The 23,892-nt window shown below is 41.0% G+C and overlaps 1 protein-coding gene across 1 annotated transcript in view; it reads left to right on the forward strand.

Annotated features, from left to right (window-relative positions):
- TMTC2 (transmembrane O-mannosyltransferase targeting cadherins 2) overlaps positions 1-23,892 on the forward strand; it is a 198,539-nt gene that overhangs the window by 79,724 nt on the left and 94,923 nt on the right. The window contains exon 2 of the mRNA XM_082240978.1: positions 3,005-3,575. Coding sequence (XP_082097104.1) covers positions 3,005-3,575 — 571 coding nt within the window. The remainder of the gene's footprint in view (positions 1-3,004; positions 3,576-23,892) is intronic.

Consider the following 23,892-nt stretch of genomic DNA (forward strand, 5'->3'; position numbering starts at 1 on the left):
ATCTGCGCCTCCATAGAGAGGGAGGTATCGAAGATTACACCCAAACTCTTAACGGCCGGTGCTGGCACTAATTGCACCCCCGCAAGAGATGGGAGTTGCCCCCTCGATCCCATATCGTCCTGCCGCAGCCAGAGGACCTCTGTCTTCGAATGATTTAACTTCAACCGGCTCCCACGTAACCATCCAGCCACAGCTTCCAGACATCTGGTCAGTGTGTCTGGGGCCGGGTCAGGATGGCCATCCATCAACAGATAGAGTTGGGTGTCATCAGCATACTGATGGCAACCCAGCCCAAAACTCCGGACAAGCTGGGCGAGGGGGCGCATAAAGATGTTAAAAAGCATCGGGGAGAGAATTGCACCCTGAGGCACTCCACACACCAAGGAGTGGCGTGATGACAATTCCCCCCCAAGCGCCACCCTCAGAGAGAAACGAGCGCAGCCATTGAAGGACTGTGCCCTGGATCCCCACGTCGGCAAGGCAGTGGTCCAGGAGTTCGTGATCGACCATGTCAAAGGCTGCTGACAGATCTAGAAGAATCAGCAGCCCCGACCCGCCTCGATCCAGCTGCCTGCGGAGATCATCTGTTAGGGCGACCAGAGCCGTCTCGGTCCCATGACCAGCGCGGAAGCCGGACTGGAATGGATCCAGAGCAGATGTTTCATCCAGAAACCTACCAAGCTGTTCAGCAACCGCTCTCTCAATCACCTTACCCAGGAATGGAAGATTCGAGACCGGGCGGTAATTGGATAGATCTGAGGGATCTAATGATGTTTTCTTTAAGAGCGGACGCACCACCGCCTCCTTCAGTTCCCCTGGGAATATCCCTTTCTGGGTCATGTGGCCAGCATGAGTAAACCGCTTCTGGCACAATGGGACACTGTGGCGGAAACCAGAGCGCATGGTAATGCCATTTACTTTCCCGCCGCAGCAGTACCTATGAGGGGATTCTGCCCTCATCCCGGTCCAAAAGGACTTGTGTGTTGGTAAACTGTGGGGAAGACACCAGCTGCCAAGTCACAATTCTTAGTTGTAACAAAGCAGCATTCTCTTCCCTTAGTGAGACCTTGAGGAAATCTGCCCACTGCAGGGTCTCTTTTCCCAGGATACCTGCAAATGGGCCCTAATATGTGGGTTATCAAATAGGTAAAAGAGAAGATGGGAGTGGGACTTGTCAGGGGATTTTTTTGTAAAGTCAAAGACGGCCATGGGGTTGCGGTGCTCATCTCGCTTTCAGGCCAAGGGAGCCGGCGTTTGTCAGCTTTCTGGGTCATGTGGCCAGCATGAGTAAACCACTTCTGGCACAATGGGACACTGTGGCGGAAACCAGAGTGCATGGAAATGCCATTTACTTTCCCGCCGCAGCAGTACCTATTTATCTACTTGCACTGACATGCTTTCAAACTGCTAGGTTGGCAGGAGCTGGGATAGAACAAGAGCTCACCCTGTTGCGGGGATTCGAACCACCGACCTTCTATTGGCTTAAAAAAAAAAGGATGGGTAGTAATGTGTGTGAGGATCTCTGATGTTTTCTTTCTTTCAGTTTCTGTTGCATCACTGCAGGAATGAACTCTGGTCATAAAACATATAGCTGTGTCTGAAATTTTGAATAAATCTGTTTTTCCATTAATTCTGTTTGCAAAAAGTGGGAGAACATACTTTTTGTATCTTCTTTGCCAACCTAAGCCCAATATCAGCCATCCCATTCATAAGATAAAGTTGTCCAGTGTAACACTTGGCTGTATTGTATGTGTGTTTGTGCTTAATTGTTACATATCCTTTTAGTGATTTACCTATAGACCTGCTAATAGAGAGATATTTGCAACTAACAATTGGGAAGGAAACCCAAGATTAACAACTTTGCATCCAAGCCAGTGTGGTGCAGTGGTTAAGAGCGGTAGTCTTGTAATCTGGGGAACCGGGTTCGCGTCTCCGCTCCTCCACATGCAGCTGCTGGGTGACCTTGGACCAGTCACCCTTCTCTGAAGTCTCTCAGCCCCACTCACCTCACAGAGTGTTTGTTGTGGGGGAGGAAGGGAAAGGAGAATGTTAGCCGCTTTGAGACTCCTGAAGGGGAGTGAAAGGCAGGATATCAAATCCAAACTCCTCTTCTTCTTCTACATGTATGTGTATAAACTCACACCAGGAACAGATTCCTTTTATGCAAAAATAAACACACACAGAGAGAGATTCCATTTCTGTTTCATTTCAGCTGGTATGATACAGTAGCTGAGGAAACAGAGTTTATACCAATGCCATTACCTGTATGGAAGCTGCTATGGAAAATATGGGGTTAGAAGGGACAAAATAAAACAGTCACTTTGAATTTATGGAACTGGCTACCAGCAAAACTTGACTTCAGGTCCCTGTGAAATCCATCATCTTTTAGCCACCTATAGTTGGTCAAACATGGGCTGCAGAATTATCTTTATTAGACAGATTTGTTGTGTCTGTCAAGGAATTTCTCTGTGGATTAAAAATTTGCATACATCTGGTAACTTTGTGTAGTTATTGCTAGTTCATGTCAGCAAATTTAATTCCATCATGTAAATTAAAATAGGTGTGCAAAAGGCCAGTTGGGGTTTTAGTTTGGAACTGGTAAGGAATTGCTAGTTTAAGCCACACTTTTTTTGTCAGCTACTCATATTTCTTTTAGGTTTTAATTATAACCCATCAACTCATAAGTGATTGCTTCTGGGTTAGACTCAGATGAATGTCATTGAAGGGTGTTTTAATTTAATGGATCCAGCATAACATCTGTTTCTAAGGTTTTAAAAGCCAATTTATATGGAAATTTATTGTAGCAAAAAGTCAATAGAAGAGATACTTCTAACACTGCTTGTACTGCAAAGTATGAAATTTTAAGAAGTGGAATAGCTCTGATATTACATATTTTTTGTGTTAATTTAGAAAAAGAAGAAGAGAGAATGTGCATATAATTTAGTAATCTCGACTGTAGTGGTCACGTAGTCTGATTCTTTTTGTCTTTGCTCTTATTTTTCAGCCGAGCTATCAAGACAAACCAGGACCTTCTTCCTGAAACGCCATGGACTCAGATATTCTACAATGACTTCTGGGGCACTCTCCTTACTCACAGCGGGAGTCACAAGTCATATCGACCTCTCTGTACACTCTCTTTTCGAATTAACCATGCCATCGGAGGAATGGATCCTTGGAGCTACCACCTTGTAAATGTCCTCTTACATGCTGCAGTCACAGGTCTTTTCACAAATTTTTCCCGAATATTGTTTGGCGATGGATATTGGACCTTACTGGCTGGCTTGCTGTTTGCTTCGCATCCCATCCATACTGAAGCGGTTGCAGGAATTGTAGGAAGGGCTGATATTGGAGCTTGCCTTTTCTTTCTGCTTTCCCTGGTCTGCTATACTAAACACTGCTGCACAAGGAACTACTCAGAAGGAACCTGGGGCTGGATCTTGGGTACGGGGCTATGCGCCACCTGCAGCATGTTGTGGAAGGAGCAAGGAGTGACTGTTCTAGCAGTTTCAGCCGTTTACGATGTCTTTATATTTCATAGGCTAAAAATGCACCAAATCATTCCTGCTGTCTATAAGGTAAGAACTGTGGCTCAGACGTATCAGTTTCTGCACCATATTGACGAAGTGCGCTTATCTAAAAGAAGAAAGAATCACTTAAATCCTGCCATATTTAAAAAACACACACAGATGCCTTATGGTAGAAATAGAATTCAAATCATTCCACAGTGGTTCTTCTTAAAGCTGGCATTTGGCATTTCCACCTTGCTGTGCTGTCCACTAAATGCTTCTTGGGCAAGTATTATTGTTGACTTGCTCTAACAGCTTCTTTTCCAATGATGGGGGGCGGGAGGCAGGAAAATGCACATTTTTGTCCTGTAATAATTGACTTTATTAACCACTGATTCTGTATTGCACTGGTTCCCAGTTAGCTCTGTACTGCAGAGACCCTCTGTTTTCCAAAGCCAAACCTTGGACCTCCTACTTTTGAAAATGTTGATATCTCTATGGTAGTTTTTGTCATGTGAAAGGTGCCACGGTCCCCTTGGGTGGGTTACACAGACCCCCTTGGGTATACATATATGCCCTCTCTACCATAGTGTCTTTGCATGTTCCCGTTTGATTTTAACCAGGTGACTGGCCCAGATTGCATTTACTTGTTCATGGCAACTTCACTGTGAGCAAGAACCATGGTTCTGCACAGTAATTTAATCAACCCTAATGTGTGTTGTGGGGTGACATATTTAATCTTGAATTGTGGCTACAGTGGAGCTCTCATAGAGCTTCTTTGCTGTCGATATGCTTGAAGCCACTCACTATGATGAAAAATGTTAAGCTGGCCAGAAAAATAGGCAGCTGGCCTTGTGCCTAAAGGTGATATGAACTGATCCTCAAACCAATGTAGGGTTATCTCAAGATGTAACAGTCCTAAAAGAGATACGAAATGTTTTAAAAATGTTTTTCTTAATTTTATTTTATTTTATTAATATAAATTGAAAAGAACTGTGTTTGCACCTCAATATTGTGCAAGATTGGCTTGAAGGGTGTGTTGACTGGACTGAGGAAAATACTCTATATTGAAGCTTTCTTGAATAGCTTCCCACAACTTCTACAATTGTGTTAAGTAGACTGCTTGTGGTTAGACTGATTTGCCAGGTACATGTAACTTGTGTATCCCGTCATTCTGCATGTCAGCAGCGAAATCTGTACAAATTATACTAAAACATTAATGTGGAGCCAAAATTTAGCCAGGAAATGAGATTTGAAGAGGGTTGTAATTATAGAAACTATGCAAATTCAGAGGCCTAATTCTTTTGCAGTTGCAATTCCCAGCCTGAGAACAGGGCCATTAATCAACTTTGCAGATTGCACTATTCTGTCCAATTAGTACTACAAAGCTAATTTAAGCCTTTGTGCTCTGCCTTTGAAAAAGGTGGGGGAAAGATGAAGCAAATGGGGCAGAGGCCACGACAATATTTTGATTTAAAATGCATTGAAACTAGCTCTTTATTGGATATGTTATTAATTCAGCAGTGCTAAATGCTTAGCATTATATGTTCAAGTCACTGTTATAGAAATTATCTGATCTGAATGCACACCACGTAGTGTTAGGAAATGCTACCAAACAACATGCCATTATTATGAGTAGGTCAGGAACCATGCTTTCCAAAATGTGAATTGAAAAAAGTTTCTCTCCTTATTATTATTTTAAATGGGAAATGTGTAATTCATACGGAATACGTTTCCAGTTATCTGTAACATTAAATGTGTCACAAATGTGATAATGAAGTCTGTTAATGTAATCTGGTGTTATACCCACAGTGTCATAGCATATTTAATGAAATTATATGGCAGCTAATTTTAGTTGTGGAAACCTAATGCTCTAAGAGTGACACAGCTAACACTTCACCTTAAGTTTGAACTGGGAGAAAGATTCACACGTTCACTTTGAACTAAAGATTACTTCAAGTCTGCAGTTTCCTTATTTTTTCTGCTACTCCAGAAGTTATATTTCTCAAAGCAAGTGTGTGTTTAAAAATACAGAGTCAACCTTGCCTAATGAAACTCTGCAAGCTGGTATCAGAAAAATAATCTAGAAATATCATTGCAATTTTCGAATACCTAGTTGAGTTGTAAGACTTGTTGCAGCAGCAAATTGGCTAGAGTGAAACAACTTGCTCAACTCAGATATTTAGGATAGTATGTCGTAATATGATAAATGAAATGTTTAACCTTATTCATTCACTTTTCTTTCCACACATCACACCATACAGCTTTTCTGACTGTTTTTTAAACTCAAACATTAACGACACAATAATCACTAAAGATCAAGCACCATTGTATAAAATCCCCATAGCATTTCGGTAAATTAGCTTTTTAAGAATGGCATTGGGGATTTTTCAGTCTTCATTTGTGACTCTACCCATTGGTGCTCCTGAGCTCAAGGGGTTCCTTTGCAGCACTTAGGACAACACTCTGTAATCATAATTAGAAAACGACTGTGTCCTAGCAAAAATTAGTTCCTAACAACCTGCTATGTAGTAAATGATTGTTAGATTTAGAATGCAGCCTGACCTCTTGCCAATTTTGCTATCTACGCATAAGTGATTGGAGACAAATGTGAGCACACAAGTGCACTAAACTGTTAAACATGGCCTTTGTTTGTCTTGTGGATTCTTACACTTTGAAGGGCTAAATAAAAGATCGGGACCACAACTGATTACTCCCTTGTGGAGTCCCTTCATTCAGGGTTATTCAGCTGAGAATTAATTTATCCAGCATTTATATCTCATTATAAACGTGTGAAAGTCTGAACAAATATTTGCATTTGTTTGTGCCCTGCAGCTTCCTTTCTTCTAGCGAACAACAGGTGCTCTCTAAAAAACAAAGCCATGGTTGGTACTTAGGTCAAATGTCTGGAGCAGATTCTTTCATGATTATTCATCTTTTACTACTACTGCTACTAATAAATTTTATTATTTATACCCCGTCCATCGGACTGGATTTCCCCAGCCACTCAGTTGGTGCTTTGCCTGGATAGCATGAGTGGCAGTTCTCTACTCAGTAAACCAAAAGTTTGATAGGAAAAGAAAGCAAGGATAGAAAAAGGGAGTGATAAAGAATTGGTATCTATAGTCTCAGTACAAATCTAGCACTGCAATTTCTTAATCATGCTAAAGTAGTCAGAAGGGTTGTAGGCTGCTGTAGGCTGCTGTTGTCCCCTCCCTCTCAGTTAAATATCTTAGCATTGTGTCTGCACTATGGAACATGATTAACACAAAAGGGCCCTAATTTAACCAAGTGAATCAGGTCTGCAGGAACCTGGTTCACATTAGCTATGGTTAATGTTGGCAATGCTGCAATACTACACTGTGGCTAAATACGACATGGTTAAGAAAGAGGGAAGTTAAGAAATTGCTTTCCAACTTTGGGACATAGATTAGACATGGGCTTCTCATTCACCATCATTGCCATTTGGCCTGGAAACGTCTTGTGAAAAATGGAGCAATGGAGAATTTTCAGGATTCCTTTTAAGCCATATGGGAAGTCTCAGCTCTTTATTGTTACAGTTCTGGGCATTAAAGACATAAGAGGAAAGTTTTAGCAAGACTTTCTGGGGAAAATTATTCTGTTGTAAGGCGAGAGGAAGTTCAGCAGAAACCAGGAATAGTTTTGGCTTGACAAATCCAGTTCAGCATGTCAAGTCAAATGTTACTCAAGTTGGCTTCTGAATACAATGTAGTTAAGAAGAGCTTGCTGGATCAGGCCAGTGGCCCATCTAGTCCAACATCCTGTTCTCACAGTGTTCACCCAAATGCCCTTGAGTTACCGTATTTTTCGCTCTATAAGATGCAGCAGACCATCAAACGCACCTAGTTTTTGGAGGAGGAAAACAAGAAAAAAATATTATGAATCCCAGAAGCCAGAACAGCAACACTACGCAGTGAAAGCAAGGATCCCTCTCGCTGTTCTGGCTTCTGGGATAGCTGCGCAGCTTGCATTCGCTCCATAAGACGCACACACATTTCCCCTTACTTTTTAGGAGGGAAAAAGTGAGTCTTATAGAGCAAAAAATACAGTAAGCAGGATATGAGTACTCTCCCCTCCTTTTGTTTCCAGCAACTAATATTCAGAAGCATTACTGCCACCAACTGTGGAGCCAGAGCGTACGCCATCATAGCTTTCAATGTTTCAGGTTGTTATGCATGATATACTATTGTAGGATAGCTATAGTGATACAAATGGCAATTACTGTAGACCGTTGCTTTGTAGAAGGCAGGTATTACACAACTGGAAGGAATAACTCTGTACAGAGCTGTGATGATTATTCCCCTCTTATTATCTATATTATTTATCTAAAACATTTCAATACCACCTCCTAAGGTGGTGAAGAATAAAGCCATCAAATACAAAGCCACAATTCAAAGCACCATATCAAAATGGTAATAACTGACCATTCTACTGATATCTAAGAGCAGGGAAAGCTGGAGCAAATAGAAATATTTTAACACCTGGTGAAAACTCACCAACTTAAGTGTCTGATGTATTTCAGTGGGAAGCTCATTGTACAGTGGTGCCTCGCAAGACGAAAAGAATCCGTTCTGTGATTCACTTCGTCTAGCGGTTTTTTTGTCTTGCAAAGCAAGCCCATTGAAGGATTAGCAGATTAGCGCTATTAGCGGCTTTTAGTGGCTTATCTGCTGATCGGATCAGCTGATAAGCGGCTTAGAAAAAGGGGGGGAAGGAAAAAAAAACAGCAGGAACTCGCAAGACATTGTCATCTTGCGAAGCAAGCCCATAGGAAATTCGTTTTGCGAAGCACCTCCAAAATGGAAAACTCTTTCGTCTAGCGAGTTTTCCGTCTTGCGAGGCATTCGTCTTGCGGGGCACCACTGTATAGCTTGGATGCCACTGTGCTGAAATGCCACCTTGCAAGGTTCCACGAGACGAAGCTCTGAAGGTTGTGTGGCTTAATATCTTAGTGAAGAAAGAGGTCCATAGTGGAAAAGGGGTGGGGAACTTCAATCCCAAGCACTCTAGACCTTTTTATCTGGCCAACACCACTCTCTCAAATCCACACCTGAACTTTCCTCTAGTGCTTTTGCTAGCTGGAACGTACTCCTGAAACATAATGCCTGTTGCATTATGTGTATAGATTGTGTATAGAAACTGCTTGCTTTTTGAATGGCCAGAATGTTATCTACTTAACAAGACCCATTGTTCCACCCACTGTTTGTCTCTTGCCCTTTCCACCACCTGGGAAGAAAGTTTCCCCATCACTGGGTTTCAGTTTCAAAATCAGTCACAGAACTGACGCAGAAGACCCCTCTTTTTGGTAGTCGATATGGTATGAAATGCCATCCTGAACCATGGATTTCATGCTCTGTCCACACAGAGTTGATTCTGATGATTACTAGAAAGTGAGCATGTTCTGTTGTGGTTGCCCCAATTGTGAAGCATCTGCACCCAACATCTCACCGACATCTGTTTTATATAGTTTAAATGAGCAGTGAAGTTTATTTTAGCACTGCTTTTGCGATTTAATTGTTATGCTGTTCATTTTATCCTTTGATTTTAGCTAGTTCATATTTTGTATTTTTGCTGTGTTTCAGTGGTGTATGAGTTTCTTTGTTTTGAAGAAAGCCTTTCATTTTCTTTCTGTAGTTAGGTTTTTCTTTTGCGTTTAGATTGCATTTTTTCCTGTTCTGTGTATTTTATTGATATTTTATGTAAGCTGTTTCTTACTCACCCTCTCTTCTATAGACATAGTTTTAGATAGGGTTTTAGAGCTGACAAAAACCCTGTCTCATTATTAAGTTAACAAGAATTATAGAATACATTGTTTATCATATACAATAGTAATCAAATCTAAAAACGAGTTAAAGTAGTTCCACTGGTAAGGTAATCAGCTTATTCTGTGAAGGGAATATTAATATTTTCTATTACACATTTGCCCTTTATGACAAGGCATAAGCATAATGTTGTCAGAAACTCAAACCTTAAGAAGCAAAGTAGCAAAATCATTTGAATGTCCTCTAGAGTTTCCCTAGGGTGCAATTATTCTTTGAGGCATGAGGTGAGAATATAAGTTTTCATGGGGATTTGTACAGATGGTGTTAAAGGTTGCTTGTCATGTTGACTTTACATGCCAATTGCCAACTTCAAGAACAGTATGGCTTATTCTCAGGTACATCTATTCTTCAGGGTATTGGTGGACTTGTCACATGCATTCAGATGAATTTCTCCCCTTCTCAATATATGTTGCCTTTTAGATGACTGACACAAAATGTTGCATGAAAGGACAACCTTAAGAAAACCCAAATTTTCAAAGAGCCTGCATTTGACACAAATTAGTCCAAAGTATATTTGGGAGATTCTTTCTAGAAAGAGGTATTTGGCAACTAGTTTATATATTTCACAGAAAAAAAAATTCATTGCTAGACTCTGGATTGTTTTAAGTGGTGTTAGTGTGTGTTAGAGTAGATGGCGGATGATCTTTTTTTAACAGTCTGACCCAATCTGACACTTCTAAGCTTGATTGCGGATTAGCATGCAACTCCCAGTTGTATTCTGCACTTTTGCAGATTTTGTGGTGCGGTTTCAGTGTGCGCACATAAAAAGACTCAATGGCTTTGTAAGGAATTTTGTGTCAGCAGTTTGCAGTTGCATAGTGGCCTGGAAGGTTCCTGTGACCTTGCTTTCTAAAGTTAATCTCTATGACTCTAAAGAGCACCAGATGGTTTCTCTATGCTCTGCTGGGTTCTAAGCCCTGTGATGAAGAGAAAGGACAGGAATGCTGTGGAGTTCTTGCACTAATACCTATTTGTGTTTCTGATTTAGCCTGTTTACCACTTCTCTTGAATGGCTGTATGGTTTCCACTCATGCCTGTTTCTGGTCTGCCTTCAAATGAACAGGTTATACAGAACAGTCAGGTTGCTGCAATGCTGCAGGCATGCACCCACTTAAATATAATTAAGCCAATTGTCTTCCTCAATGTCCTGAGATGTGGTGATCTAAAAAAAAAAAAAGTCCAGTGCAATATCTATTTTATGTTAATTCCTTAATTGTACTAGAGGTCAAAAATCAGCAGACCTGTCATGGCATGTATAGCAGGTGTTCCATTATGTTGGCTATGATGGACGTAACCATTGTAGTGCTCTTAGAGCATTGCTGGACACCTGCACTCACTACCCCCAGCAATGGTCAGGAATGATGGGAGTTGTCTTCCAGCAACATATGGTGGCCTCTCCCTAGGTTATGGTGATTCCTGCGAGTTTATGCTCATTTTCATCCCTTAGCCAGTAATGGGAGCACTGAATCCATGCCAGGCAAGTATGATTGCTGGCTGTGAACCGCCTTCTGGCAGTTCCCTCATTGCGAGAAGCAAAGCTACAGGGAACCAGGCAGAGGGCCTTCTCGGTAGTGGCGCCCGCCCTGTGGAACGCCCTTCCAGCAGATGTCAAAGCGATAAACAACTACCTGACATTCAGGAGACATCTTAAGGCAGCCCTGTTCAGGGAAGTTTTTAACGTGTGATATTTTATTGTATTTGGGGTTTTTATGGAAGCCGCCCAGAGTGGCTGGGGAGGCCCAGCCAGATGGGTGGGGTATAAATAATAAATTATTATTATTATTATTATTATTATTATTATTAATTGTAGCAATCTATTCAGTTTCTGAGTCTTAGCAATATGTTTTTACCTGTTACATCCTATGTGTGTTTGAATTAGGATCTGTGCTACGTGTGCCACAGTTATAGTAACGCAAAGATATTATTTTTTTTACTGTTGCTCAAGTAGGAAAGTTTATATTCAGATTAATATCCAGCAGCAATTCAGATTTCATTGATGCTGTTAGCTCTTTCCTTGCTGGCATTTTCAGAACTTGACCTGTGGAAGTTGGAACATCTGATAAAACACCACACATCTCTTCCCAGCGGGCTTGCAAATGTTGAAAACCTATCCAGGGAATGATGGACAGCTTGATGAAAGTACTTCAGCTGGAGCACGATGCCTAAATGAGGCAGAATTCCCATTAGACACATACCTTTAGGAGCTAATACAATTACTGCAGTTTGTGGCGCAAGTTGTCTAATCTCATGAGTTTGGCTATTAGCAAAGAGGGGTGGGTGCACAATGTCCTTAAGAGTGGCAGCATTGTCAGCGTAATTTAGCACACACCGATGAGCTGCAGTAATTGCAAAAGACCATGTCAGGTCAGAGTCATTGCTCTAGATCATTAAAGTGAGTTGGTTTTACACTAGCCATCCGTTAACTGATTACAGCATATAATTATTACAAAAAGCTGAAACATAGGCAGATGTAGTGGTTCTGACATCACTACGGAATTTAACTGGCGAATTGATGCAAGGTTAAATTATCTTCCATCCCTATCATGCTGCGGCACACCTAACAAGATGAACTATGTTAAGGGCTGTAGGTTGCATGAAAATAGATTCAGCTGTTAGTCATTGTCTTGCTTTTATTGATTAGCTCAAGATGTCAATCTGACAATATATTCCATGTGATTTATTATACGCTGGTAACATTAGTGCATAATCTTTCAGCATATATTGTCTGGAGTAAATGATGCACGCTTTATTCAGATTGTGGGTTTGTGTCTTAAGTTGATCCTAGAAGATGAATAGAAAAATCTATGAATCTATAATGTTAGTCAGTTGTGGCTTACAGGGTGTGACTAGTATTTTATTTTTTTTAATGCTGGAGAAGTAACTTTAGGAATTACAATATCCTTTTAAGATCAATGTTTCAAGAGACACCATATTTGAAAGGTGTTTTTTGCTTTCCTGGAACGGTATGATAATTTGAAGAAACTGATAAAAGAGGACCTTTTTAAGCCAGTTCAATATGGTTATAATAAGTTTATTGCAATACATATATCATTCAGATAAGCAAATTGCCAAATGCTAAAATGAAGTCTGTCTGTGGGTGAATTTAAACACAGGGTAAGATAATGTTGGGATAACAATGGAAATCACTGGATAAGTCAACTAATGTTTCTCATGTCATTATATATGATGAAAATCTACCATGTTATTAGGTAGGAAATAAAAGTATGAACAAATGTACTCCCTCTCTGTTAATGTACTCATTTGCAACCCCTTTTGCATATCTTCATAATCCTATCCATATGTCCACATACACCCATTCTACCTGAAGCTGAGAGTGAGCAGGGATTGACTGCTAGTGTAAGTTATCAGGAGAAAAACATCGCTGATTCCCAGAAAATGAAAACGAACCATTCTTCACATACACTTGGCTTTTCAGTTGGAATATTTCCTTAAATAAGAGTTTCCCCAAAACTAGTCTTTTTCAGTGTGAAAATTAGAAATGCTTTCCTGAGAATTTTCAAGGGCAGGACAGCAATTATTGCCTGGAATCCTGGGAATCTTGGAAATCTCCCAGCTTCATTCACAAGAGATAAGGATATTCTTGGTGCGCATATACAGGAATGTCATTGTTGTACACTTCACTAGATAGTGGAAGTAATTACCATGAGTAGCCACCTGTGCTGTGTGAGAGGCAGCTGGTCAGTGCTATAACTTCAGTCAGGTGTCAGTCGGAAGCCCACACCACCTGTTAATTACCCTTTCCCCTTGTGGGTCTCCTTTGTTTGTCCTCTAAATAGAGAAACACAGATGTTTGTGTACATTTTAATTAAGTGCAGACCTAGTATTAAGTGCTATGGTTTAGGATGCCCACTTTTATTTTGAGAAGAATGTGCTGCCGCCTGTGCAAGCAGAAAATCTAAATATACCACAATTTACATTTATTATACTTGGATATTCAAGACTCTAACACTATTGCTAATTAGCATTTAGATGGTTCCTAGATAGTCATTTTGTGTGCCTCTCTCTTATTTCAAGTAACTTCTAACTCTCCCCCTTTTTTAACTTTATGCCATCTATCTATCTATCTATCTATCTATCAATCATCATCTCACCCCTAGAATCCTGGATTATCTCCTTTAATGCTGACAGGAAACTTGCTGATCGCAATGCATTTATAGATTTTTAAAGAAATAATTTGAACCAAGCCAGCTGGTAGGATGGGCAATTGGAACAGCATAACAGAAAATGCATTCTGAAAAGGAGTATATAGTGGCTTTGCTTTGATTGGCGAGAGGAAGATTATACAAATTGGATGACCTTTTGTATGGGGTGGGCCAGAGGGAATGTGACCCTTCTAGCTTTACCTGGTTCCATGGCTTTTGATACCATCAACCATGGTATCATACTGGACTGTCTCTGCAGGTTTGGAACAAGAGGCAGGAGGTCTATTCCTGCCTATGAGACTTGTACCTGAGAGTATCATTAGGTGACTACATTTTGACCCCCTGGAAGTTATGCTGTGAAGGTGCCACAAGGCTCCATCTTCTTTCCCCCACTGTTGTTTAACATCTATATGAAGTGATAGGGAATGGATTTGGGGCAGAGTGTCATCAGTATGCAGATGATACCCAGCTCTGTTCCTCTGTTACAGTTGAGCTGAGTATGGCTGTGCATGTTCTGAATTGGTGCTTCAATGAGTGGTGGACTGGATAAGAGCCAGTAAGTTGAAATTAGAAACTGAAGCCCAATAAGATGGAGAGGCTGTGGATGGATGGTTTCTGTTTCCAGGAGTTAGGATAGCTGCCTGATCTGATCAGGTCTGCATACCTTCTGAAGAACAAAGAACACAGCCTTCATCACCAAAGGTTCAAAGCTTTCTTTCCCCATCTTTGACTGGTGTTGCAGGTAAGGCCATTTCTGGACAGGCATAGGCTGTTCCATGCATAGATAAACTGAATATTTGATTATTGTAAGGTGCCCTGTGTGGAGCTACCAGGTAGAGCACATCACAGTAACATTAGTTCTTTCAGTGCACAATGCAGTCATTAGGGGCACTGACAGGAGTGACCTAGCATGTGCATATGATATCTCTTCTGAAAGAACAGGCTGTCAATTTGCTATCGAGCTCAATCTTAAGGTACTTATATCTGTTTATGAAATTTTCAAAATTTGGAACCTGTATATACTTTCCCCCAATATACTCTTGCCTGTATGTTGAGGTTTTCAGATGAAGCCTGTCTGGTCTGCTGAAGTCAACTTTGTAGCAGCTGAAGGGAGGGCCTTTTCCATTGTGACTCCCCCTCTGTGGCTCCTTATCTGTGGGAACACCTTCCCACAATAAAAAAGGAGGGGGGAAAAAGAAATCCCAGCTTTGGGAAGCCATGTAAGATTATACCATGGGGACACAGTGGTCTTCAGTCACACTGAATTATGGTTTTGAGAATTTTCCCTCTTGAAATTCTTGGTAGTAGCTATTTTTGTTTGTATTGTTGCTGTTTAATGTTGACATGCAGTGCAATTTTACAGTAGAAGTACTTGCGCATTGTTCACATTTTTTTGTTTACATGGATAAGTTCTAAATTTGGAGAGTTTCACTCATTATTGGGTTGTCTTTGTCCCTCGTGTAGGTTTTAAAGCTATATAATATTGTCTTCAGTATGTTGCAGGATTTATTAAACCAGGTTGTTGAATCAAAATAAACAATTTCCTGCTATATTATGGCCTTGGGAAGGGAAGAGAATGTTTCTAAGTTATAGCAATAGAAGAAGCAGTGGTTCATACATAGCAAATTCACTATAAATGAAGCAAAGCAAAAACCACAGAGAATATCATTAGGATATCCTGGGGCACAGACAGAACTTTCTCTGTCAAGGTGTGTTTCTCCCCTGCCCTGCTTTCCACCCAGCGCCATAAATCAAGACTTGAAACTGTGTGCTTCTAGATGCCAATATTTTACAACACCCAGAGTGTTCTTTCTGCTTCATCTGGGCTGCTGGATAATGCTTCAAAATACATATTAGAGCAATAAAAAAGGTAAAGGTAAGGTACAGGACCCCTGGATGGTTAAGTCCAGTCAAAGGCGACTGTGGGGCTGTGGCTCTCATCTCGCTTTCAGGCCGAAGGAGCCGGCATTTGTCCGCAGGCAGCTTTCCGAGTTTACCTTTTATTAGGGCAGTATCTTTATCAGGCCTACCAAAATGTCAGAAAATAGAAATTCCAAGTTCCACAGAACTCTTCATCAGGCTCAGTGATGCAGAACTCATGGAAGCAGAGCTGAGTAAGAACTTTTTTTTTTTTGAAAGGGCCTTCTTTGAGAGTTTACTAGCTTCTCCAACACTCTGTCGTAAGATTATTGGCAAATACAGACATGACTTGAGCAATATAGCCCTTCCTCTCTCTTCCTTACTGCATTTTTCTTTAACCATGTAGCCTGGGGGAAAGGTCAAGGGAGCTTGAAAGTTTGCACATAGTTTTATGTCATTTTAGTTGGTCTAATAATGGTATAGGTAATTTGGAATTTTTTTACTGTGAGCCACTGTGGCTACTTTTTACTTTTCAGGAGTAATGTTTGGTTCTATATCTGTAAACAATCTCTTGGAGGAAATGCAATATATGTTTGGATATGCTAGCTGCCATGAAAATATCAGATTTACCCAGTCAGTCCTTTTCTAAGGATATGCCTTAACTTCATATGACTCTTGAGCTCTTCCAATAGGTGGAAAGTTTAACAAATGAGCAAATGTAGTTATTTCTTAGAGTAGGGCTTACCATTAGCAGTGTTGGTAGTACGCTGTTGTGGCTGCTGCCACTGTAAATGACAGCAGTAGGAATTGTATTGGCAGCTTGGCTGCCATTTTGCAGCCTCCATAATGGCCTGGATTCGTTCCAAGGCATTTGGGGCAGGGAAAATTATTTTTTACCACAAACAGGGAGTGGATATATAGAAAAAAATTCCACGAGACTTTTTTTTTAAGGTGGGGTGAGAAAAAGAAAAATCTTGGAATATTTCTGAGAAAAGTGTCTCCTGGGAAATTTCTGCTCAGGTCCACCCCAGCTATGTCCCATGGGTCAGATAGCATGAGAAAATTGTCTTGGAAGGGAGCCAAAGCACATGTTTTGAGAAGTAGAGATGTTTTCGAGTCAATATGATCTCATGCAGGCATTTTAAAAATGGGTGCATTCTGTAGTTTCAAAATGAAAACATAAGGAGTGCCCTCTTCTAGGTCAGATGCCATGACCTTCCTAGCAGCTTGGCTGCTAACTGATTTTTAGCACCACAAGTGTTGGAAAAGATCTTCTCTTCTCCCCTTTGCTTCTCAGCTTGCTCTTACAACCTTTTGCTTCCTATGCAAGCTTTCCAGCTCAGTCCCATGTTTGTGTATACGTACAAGACTTCTTTGTCATAAAAGTCAATGCACCAAACTACTCAGGGTGCTGCTTTCCATTTAGTTGGCCAATTACACTCTTGCTGTACCTTAGTCCCCCCTTGGGAACACGAGACAGCACAACATAGCACTGTCTGTCCCTTGGAGTTCACTTTCTTGAACCAAACACATCTCAGGTCATTAGTGTCATTGGCCAGGCCATTCTGAGTGGTGGGGATGTGGGATTTTGATTGTCTGCTTAAACTGGGGTTAGTATCTTTTCCTTCCTATGTTTTTTTCTCAATTCCCCATGCTTTATTGGATCGTGAATGTTTTTTTAGTAAGTGCTTTAGATATCTGTGAAAGAACAACCAGTCCAAAGTAAATATGTACTATAAAATTATTGTTTTTCTAGGGAAATATAAATGCCAGTGTTTAGAATGTTGTCTCTGCATTTTATTTTTCTGGGAACCCCTCCTGGGTGAAAGAATGAAGGATACTGGCATTTTTAATGAACTGTAGAGCTACTTATCTGCCCTCAGGCTGACTGCTGGCAACCTAGCAGCCATCTTTTCAGCCTTTCCTTTCCTCTAGAGCCGACATATTTCGATCTATTCCTGAACTATCCTAAATTAGGACATTACATTGGTATGAGGTAGTGAGTTTACAGTGCAGGCACCCAGAGAACTGGAAGACTCAAAACTAACTTGTGCATAATGAAAATGGCATTTTGATCAGAGTTTTCTTTTTTAAAAAAAATATGGGTGGTGTTGGTGTGAGTTTTAAATTAAGGAATGGGATGTGTGTCAAATTCTCAAAGCCAAGATGGCACTGATCTTCACAACCAAGATTAAAAGCTTTTGGCCTGTCCCTCTGCACAAACTTAGTTTGAAGCTGCACATCTAAATACAGGTGGTAGAATGAACTGTGCCACTTCAGATCGCAGATGAGGGAGAACATCATTTTTGAAAACTTCACATTTTACTTTTGAAACGCATGCTCAGGTAGAAACCTAGCACATCAGTGATAAGGCTGGGGCAGAACTTTTCTCCCCACTGCACTAATTATCTTTGCTTTTAATATGGAGAAGGCGTATAAACATCCCCAGCACTGCTACCATCACCATATGTCCTGAAACTGGTACACTTCAGGACTTTAACCAGCTCATTCTGCTGAAACCAGTCCTGATTCAGGCTTATAACAAAGCATAACTTCCTGTTGTTAACTTCATGGGTTGACATTTGTGTTCAAAAATTTTGCCTCTGATATTAATACATCTAAAGGCATAAGATTAATTACATGAAAGTATATTTCAACATTTCTGTAAGGCACTACCCTTTTCTCTTTTTTGGGAAATTCTGCTGCAACAGCTTTTCAACAGTAAGTAGCATGGTTTCACTAAAATAAAAACGAGGGTGTTTTTGCTACTGGAAATGACATAGCTGCAACATACATTTCTCACTTTTGAATGTTTATTTCTCTATGCTGCCTTTAGGAATTTAGAGAGTGCAAAAGCTTGGGACAAATTTTGTGTAAACATTCATGTATCTGCACTGGGGGGCTAGCTATGCAGGGCATTTTCACAGCATCTCTTATACTGCCTCTCATACTGAGATCTCCGGGTATAGGGTGGTATATAAATTCATTTAATCCATCAATCATGCAAAATTCATTTGAGGCCTCTGTTTCCATAACGGGATCCTTGTATGTCTTCATGCATGTGCGAGTCATATGGTTGTGATGCATATGAGCCCCTCCCCTGGCGGGTTGCTCAGCCTTTGGAGAGTAATCGCACTGAGCCTTTATTGCTAGCAATAAACACCTTTGGTTTTTTTCACTGCCGTGTGGAAATTTCCTTCAGCCTCAAACTTTTTTTTTTTGCAACAGTTTTTGCAACAGTTGCACTTTGCTAATGGGTACTACAGTGTTACCTTGGGTTACATATGCTTCAGGTTACATACGCTTCAGGTTACAGACTCCGCTAACCCAGAAATAGTACCTCGGGTTAAGAACTTTGCTTCAGGATGAGAACAGAAATTGCACGGCGGCAGCACAACAGCAGCAGGAGGCCCCAGTAGCTAAAGTGGTGGTTCGGGTTAAGAACAGTTTCAGGTTAAGAACGGACCTCCAGAACAAGTTAAGTATGTAACCAGAGGTACCACTGTACAGTACTGATGAGAATGTGGAAGCTGTAATTCAGCAAGATCTGGAGGGCCAAAGGTTGATCTAGCTTGATCTAACTGGCAACAAGTTTTCAGAATCTGGGACAGAAACTTTTCTCGTCACCTGCTACCTGATCCTTTCAAGTGGAGAGGCATGGAATTGAATCTGATGCCAGATACATGCAAGCTAAAAGGTAAAGGGACCCCTGACCATTAGGTCCAGTCGTGATCGACTCTGGGGTTGCGGCGCTCATCTCACTTTATTGGGCAAGGGAGCCGGCGTACAGCTTCCGGATCATGTGGCCAGCATGACTAAACGTCGTTTACCTTCCCGTCAGAGTGGTACCTATTTATCTACTTGCACTTTGATGTGCTTTCGAACTGCTAGGTGGGCAGGAGCGGGGACCGAACAACAGGAGCTCACCCTGTCACAGGGATTTGAACCACCGACCTTCTGATCGGCAAGTCCTAGGCTCTGTGGTTTAACCCACAGTGCCACCTGCGTCCCACATGCAAGCTACTGCCCCATAATTAGTATTATGCAACCGTTAAATATATTTGGTCTTCATCAAAGCGGCAGAGGCACTAGCATTGCTTGTCTTTGTGGAGAGGCATTTACCGGTACATAGCAGACAACTGAAAAAGTGACAAAGGTATTTATACAACATTTCAATTCACACCTTTTTTATTCATTTTTTAAATCTGGGAGTATATTAGCATTACTGTAATGATGTGTTGTTGTGGTGGGTTGAAATTCATGGTGTAAGGTTTGCTACAATAAAGACTGAAGCTGCAGGCAGTGGCAACTGAAGCCAGAGATTGCCATTCATCTTACTTTGGCAAGATCTAGGAAAGGTGAAGCCAGGTAGGCAGACAGTTGGGTGTTCCAGATCTGCAGGACTTAAAACAGCTCCTGGAGCAGAGCTGAATCACACATTCGCAAATATCCTGAAAAGTGCCTTGGGCACTGGTTATTCTCAGTTAAGAATAGATTCCTTGACATTTATCCTCATAAGGACCCAATATGAATTGATCCTGAAATGGAGGATTCTGAACAGAAGTGCCCTGGAGATCTCTTGCTGAACCATCGTATTTAAAACAATGTTTACCCCACTGTTCATCTAAAAAAATTCCTCTCCAGTAGCTTACAGCAATCAATAAAATACGCAGTCTAAAAGACATCGCACAATAGGAGAAGGATTTGGGAGGAAGCAAGGAGCAAGCCAACCTCCCCTTCCAGCAGGGAGGGGAGAAGGAAGCTCCATGCTGTTGCTCCTACTCTGACCAAATGATGGGACTAGGGTGGTCTCCCCACCCACTCATCATGATCTTCTTGGGAGGCAGCCTCTCAAGCACATGACAGAGGCTTTGCAGTCCCATGTCATTTGCAATCCTGACAAGCAATTCAAGGTGTGAGTGACAATATATTTCATAAGCAGGCTTCTGTAAGCCTGAAGGTTAGAAGTGGGGATCAGCAATGCTGGCTTCCATTTTTTTCTGACCATTGAAAATATTGACTGATCTAGACCAGGGGCCAGCAAAGTTTTTCAGCAGGGGGCTGGTCCACTGCCCCTCAGACCTTGTGGGGGGCTGGACTATATTTTGGGGGGAAATGAATGAATTCCTATGCCCCACAAATAACCCAGAGATGCGTTTTAAATAAAAGCACACATTCTACTCATGTAAAAACACCAGGCAGGCCCCACAAACAACCTAGAGATGCATTTTAAATAAAAGGACACATTCTACTCATGTAAAAACACAGATTTGCAGATTGTCCGTGGGCCGGATTTAGAAGGCGATTGGGCTGGATCCTGCCCCCGGGCCTTAGTTTGCCTACCCATGATCTTGACTCTGCCCCATTGCTGTCAGTTGCCAGCCTCCATTTTGCCTTGGAGCACTGCAGGTCCCTTAACACTTTGAAGGTGTGAGCTTGAGGTATCCTGTTCAGTAAACTTTGCCCTGTTTCTTCTGATATATGTAAATCTGGCACCAGCCTGCTTTTCTAAGACACAAAAGGGCCTTTACTTCAGCTGAAACTCAGCAAGGTGGGCATACATGTAACATAATATATCCTCTTCATATTTAGGGTGCTTTGAGTCTCTTCAAGAAGGTCTTTCACTCATTAAGGAGTTTCTATTATGATAACTTTGAGAGGAGGCTGCAGTCTTCAGCCTTCCCACTGAGTTGAAGTCTCATTATAAATTGTCTCTCTATGTTTCCAAAATGCTGGGTTCCCAAGCTTAGCTCATTAATGAGACAGGAATGTATTTCATAATGGCTGGCTTGTTGCACCAGAACCACACAGAGTAAAAAAGAATGTTGCAGTTTAATTCATTGGTGCTGGAAACACATTTGCACTTCAGCAAGCCTGCTAAAGAGAACTCATGAAGATTGATTCCAACTCTCCCCCCCCTCCAAAAATGAAATCCAGTTACTTTTGTTTTTCCTGTGTCTCATCTGTATATCAACGTTTTTTAAAAAGTTTCCTTTTGACAAAATACATAGGAATTATTACTTTAAAAAACAACAACAATCCAGTGAAACTGAACTTTGTTTGAAGAATATGCTGTTTTTTCAAACAGAAGGAAAAAAGAATGCTTTCAGCCACAAAGACCAAATTGCTTCACAGCTAAAACTGGTTCAGCCATAGTCTGCTCCCTGGCGGGAATGGCTAAATCTCTTTCTTTAAAGCTAAACAAGATCACTCCAAAAGCTGGCATTCAAATAGCTTTTTGCGTAATGGCATAATAGGTTAGGGGTTCCTACAGTCTCCAGTGCAGAATCAACAATTGAACTCTTTAGGTGCTTAACATTCTAGAAGTTTACTTTAGAATTAGCTTGCCTTTAGAAGGCAAAAGACTGCTAAGTATTTGATTTCCTGACATTAGTTTAACAAAGAAGTCACCATGTCAGCTACAATACCATGAAATGGAATAAGCATTTCCTGTTCTATTCTCTCCACAAGGATCTCTGTCCCCCCCACCCCTTCCTTTCACTTGATTGAGGCTACCACTTATCAATTGTTAAGTTTCTGATAGCTTTGTATGCTGAGGATCTAACGGCTATATTAAGAATGTTAAAATGTTTTGACCTATATAAGAGATTCAGAAGTATATCAAAAGAATTTCATGTCATTTTATAATTTCTTAAGTCTTATAACAACATGCATTTAACAAATCTTCAGCTTTGGGAGGACTCTTCCTAACCCATGTCCAGCCCATCAAATTATTGTATTACATTTGCGGTAATTTACTGTTGCTTGAAGGTTTTGCACCTTTTAATACTGAGCTTGCTGATAAATGGATTGTCAGATACTCATTATCCATAGCAAGAAAATGGTACTTGCTGCACATAATTTTAATTTGTTCCTTTCATTCTTCTTCTAATAGTGCTCCATTCCAATTTCCACTTAGTAGAATACATAGAAAGTTAATGAAAAAGCCAAACTCCAAAGAAGGAGAGTCAGAGAGAGAGAGAGGGAGAGAGAGAGGGAGAGTGAGACCAACACATGTAGTTTACATGATTTATAAGGCTAACCCTTGCTTTTTCTTACACTTGGGGTGGGCACATCATTGCTCCCACATGGGAGAAGTAACATTTCATCCAGGATAACCACTCTCTGGAACTTACCGTACAAGTTTTGTGCCTCAAAAAGGAAGGTGAAATCTCAGTAGCTGAGGCTCCCTGGGAATTTGGCATCAACATGGAAACTTAGATTTCTTTGAAGCTTGTGTATGTGTGCATTTTGAGCTAGGGAGGTAAGACTGGCTATTCTAAAAAGCTGCAGTCTGCTATTAGCTTATCCTTTAGCTGCAACCACCATGCATTGTTTAGCTCAGGGTTCTGTCAGTGGTTGAGGAAAAGCCTTTTCCACAGAGAATTCTCACATTTCTCGATGTATAATATAAATTGCCTTATCCTTACCCTAGATTGTCTCAGGGGAGTAGAAGTGTTCACCAACTATGTGAAATTTACGATTCCGTGAAGCTGCAGTCATGGGGGCTTCAGGCTGCTGATAATATTAATGTAAAAAAAAAAGCCAGTAAAAGTTAATCCTAGAAGCAGCAATTTTAAAAAGAGCGCGTTGAGGATAACACTGTTTTACGAGACTGAGACGAATGATAAGCCTCAAAGAAAGAAGCTATGACAAGGCATCATACGCTAAGATGAGGGTTGATCAGCGTCTGTAGCAATGCGCTTTCACAAACTGTGCCATGCCAAGAATTCAGAAACTACAAAGGTGGAAGAGATGTTTAATAAAGGAAATGAACTCACACATCTGTAAATGCATAGAACTCTTCGAGTAGCAAACTGCAGTCCACTAATACATTGCTTACTCATCTTTGTCGCTGGGAAGCCAAGCACAGACAAAACAGGGGATCCAATGCAGCCCTGAGAAAGACACCAAAAAACAAAAGGCCAATCATACAAATTGGCATTGTTCCCAATGGTTTTTGAAAACATTTATTTTTCATGGGAAAAGTTTACTAGACGAAACTTGAATACTGCAGGTAACCAAAGCAGACTGTAGTTCCAAGCACCTCTCTCTCTCTCTTTTCCTATAGGAAATCAAGCACCCCACAGTTGGATGGGCATTAAATATAAAGAGAGTTAACAGCATGTTCAGGGTACCTTTCTATAGTAAAAGTGCAGTCCTTTGTGCATGTACTTGAAAGTAAATCAGTGTGTTCAGTGGTGCTTGCTCCTAGGTAAATTTACATCTGTTTGCAGCCAAAGTCCAAACTCAGCCAGAGTTTATTAAAAAATATATTATTGGCTTGTAATAAAACCCTGGTCTGTCCCTAGTTAATATGAATAATGCAAATAGTTGCAAGAAGTACACTCTAGATGAGATAAAAATCAATGTGGGCTGAAAACCATGTGCAAGTGAGCTACCAGGATCAACATGCTTCCTAACCTACATCCCATTGCTGACTAAGCACCATGGAGCCTAAGATTTGGTCTGTATGGTTCCTAGAGACTGGAAGCAGCCAATCTCCATACCAGGCAGAAG

This window comes from Podarcis vaucheri (assembly GCF_965113315.1).
Source record: "Podarcis vaucheri genome assembly, chromosome: 10".
Taxonomy (NCBI): domain Eukaryota; kingdom Metazoa; phylum Chordata; class Lepidosauria; order Squamata; family Lacertidae; genus Podarcis; species Podarcis vaucheri.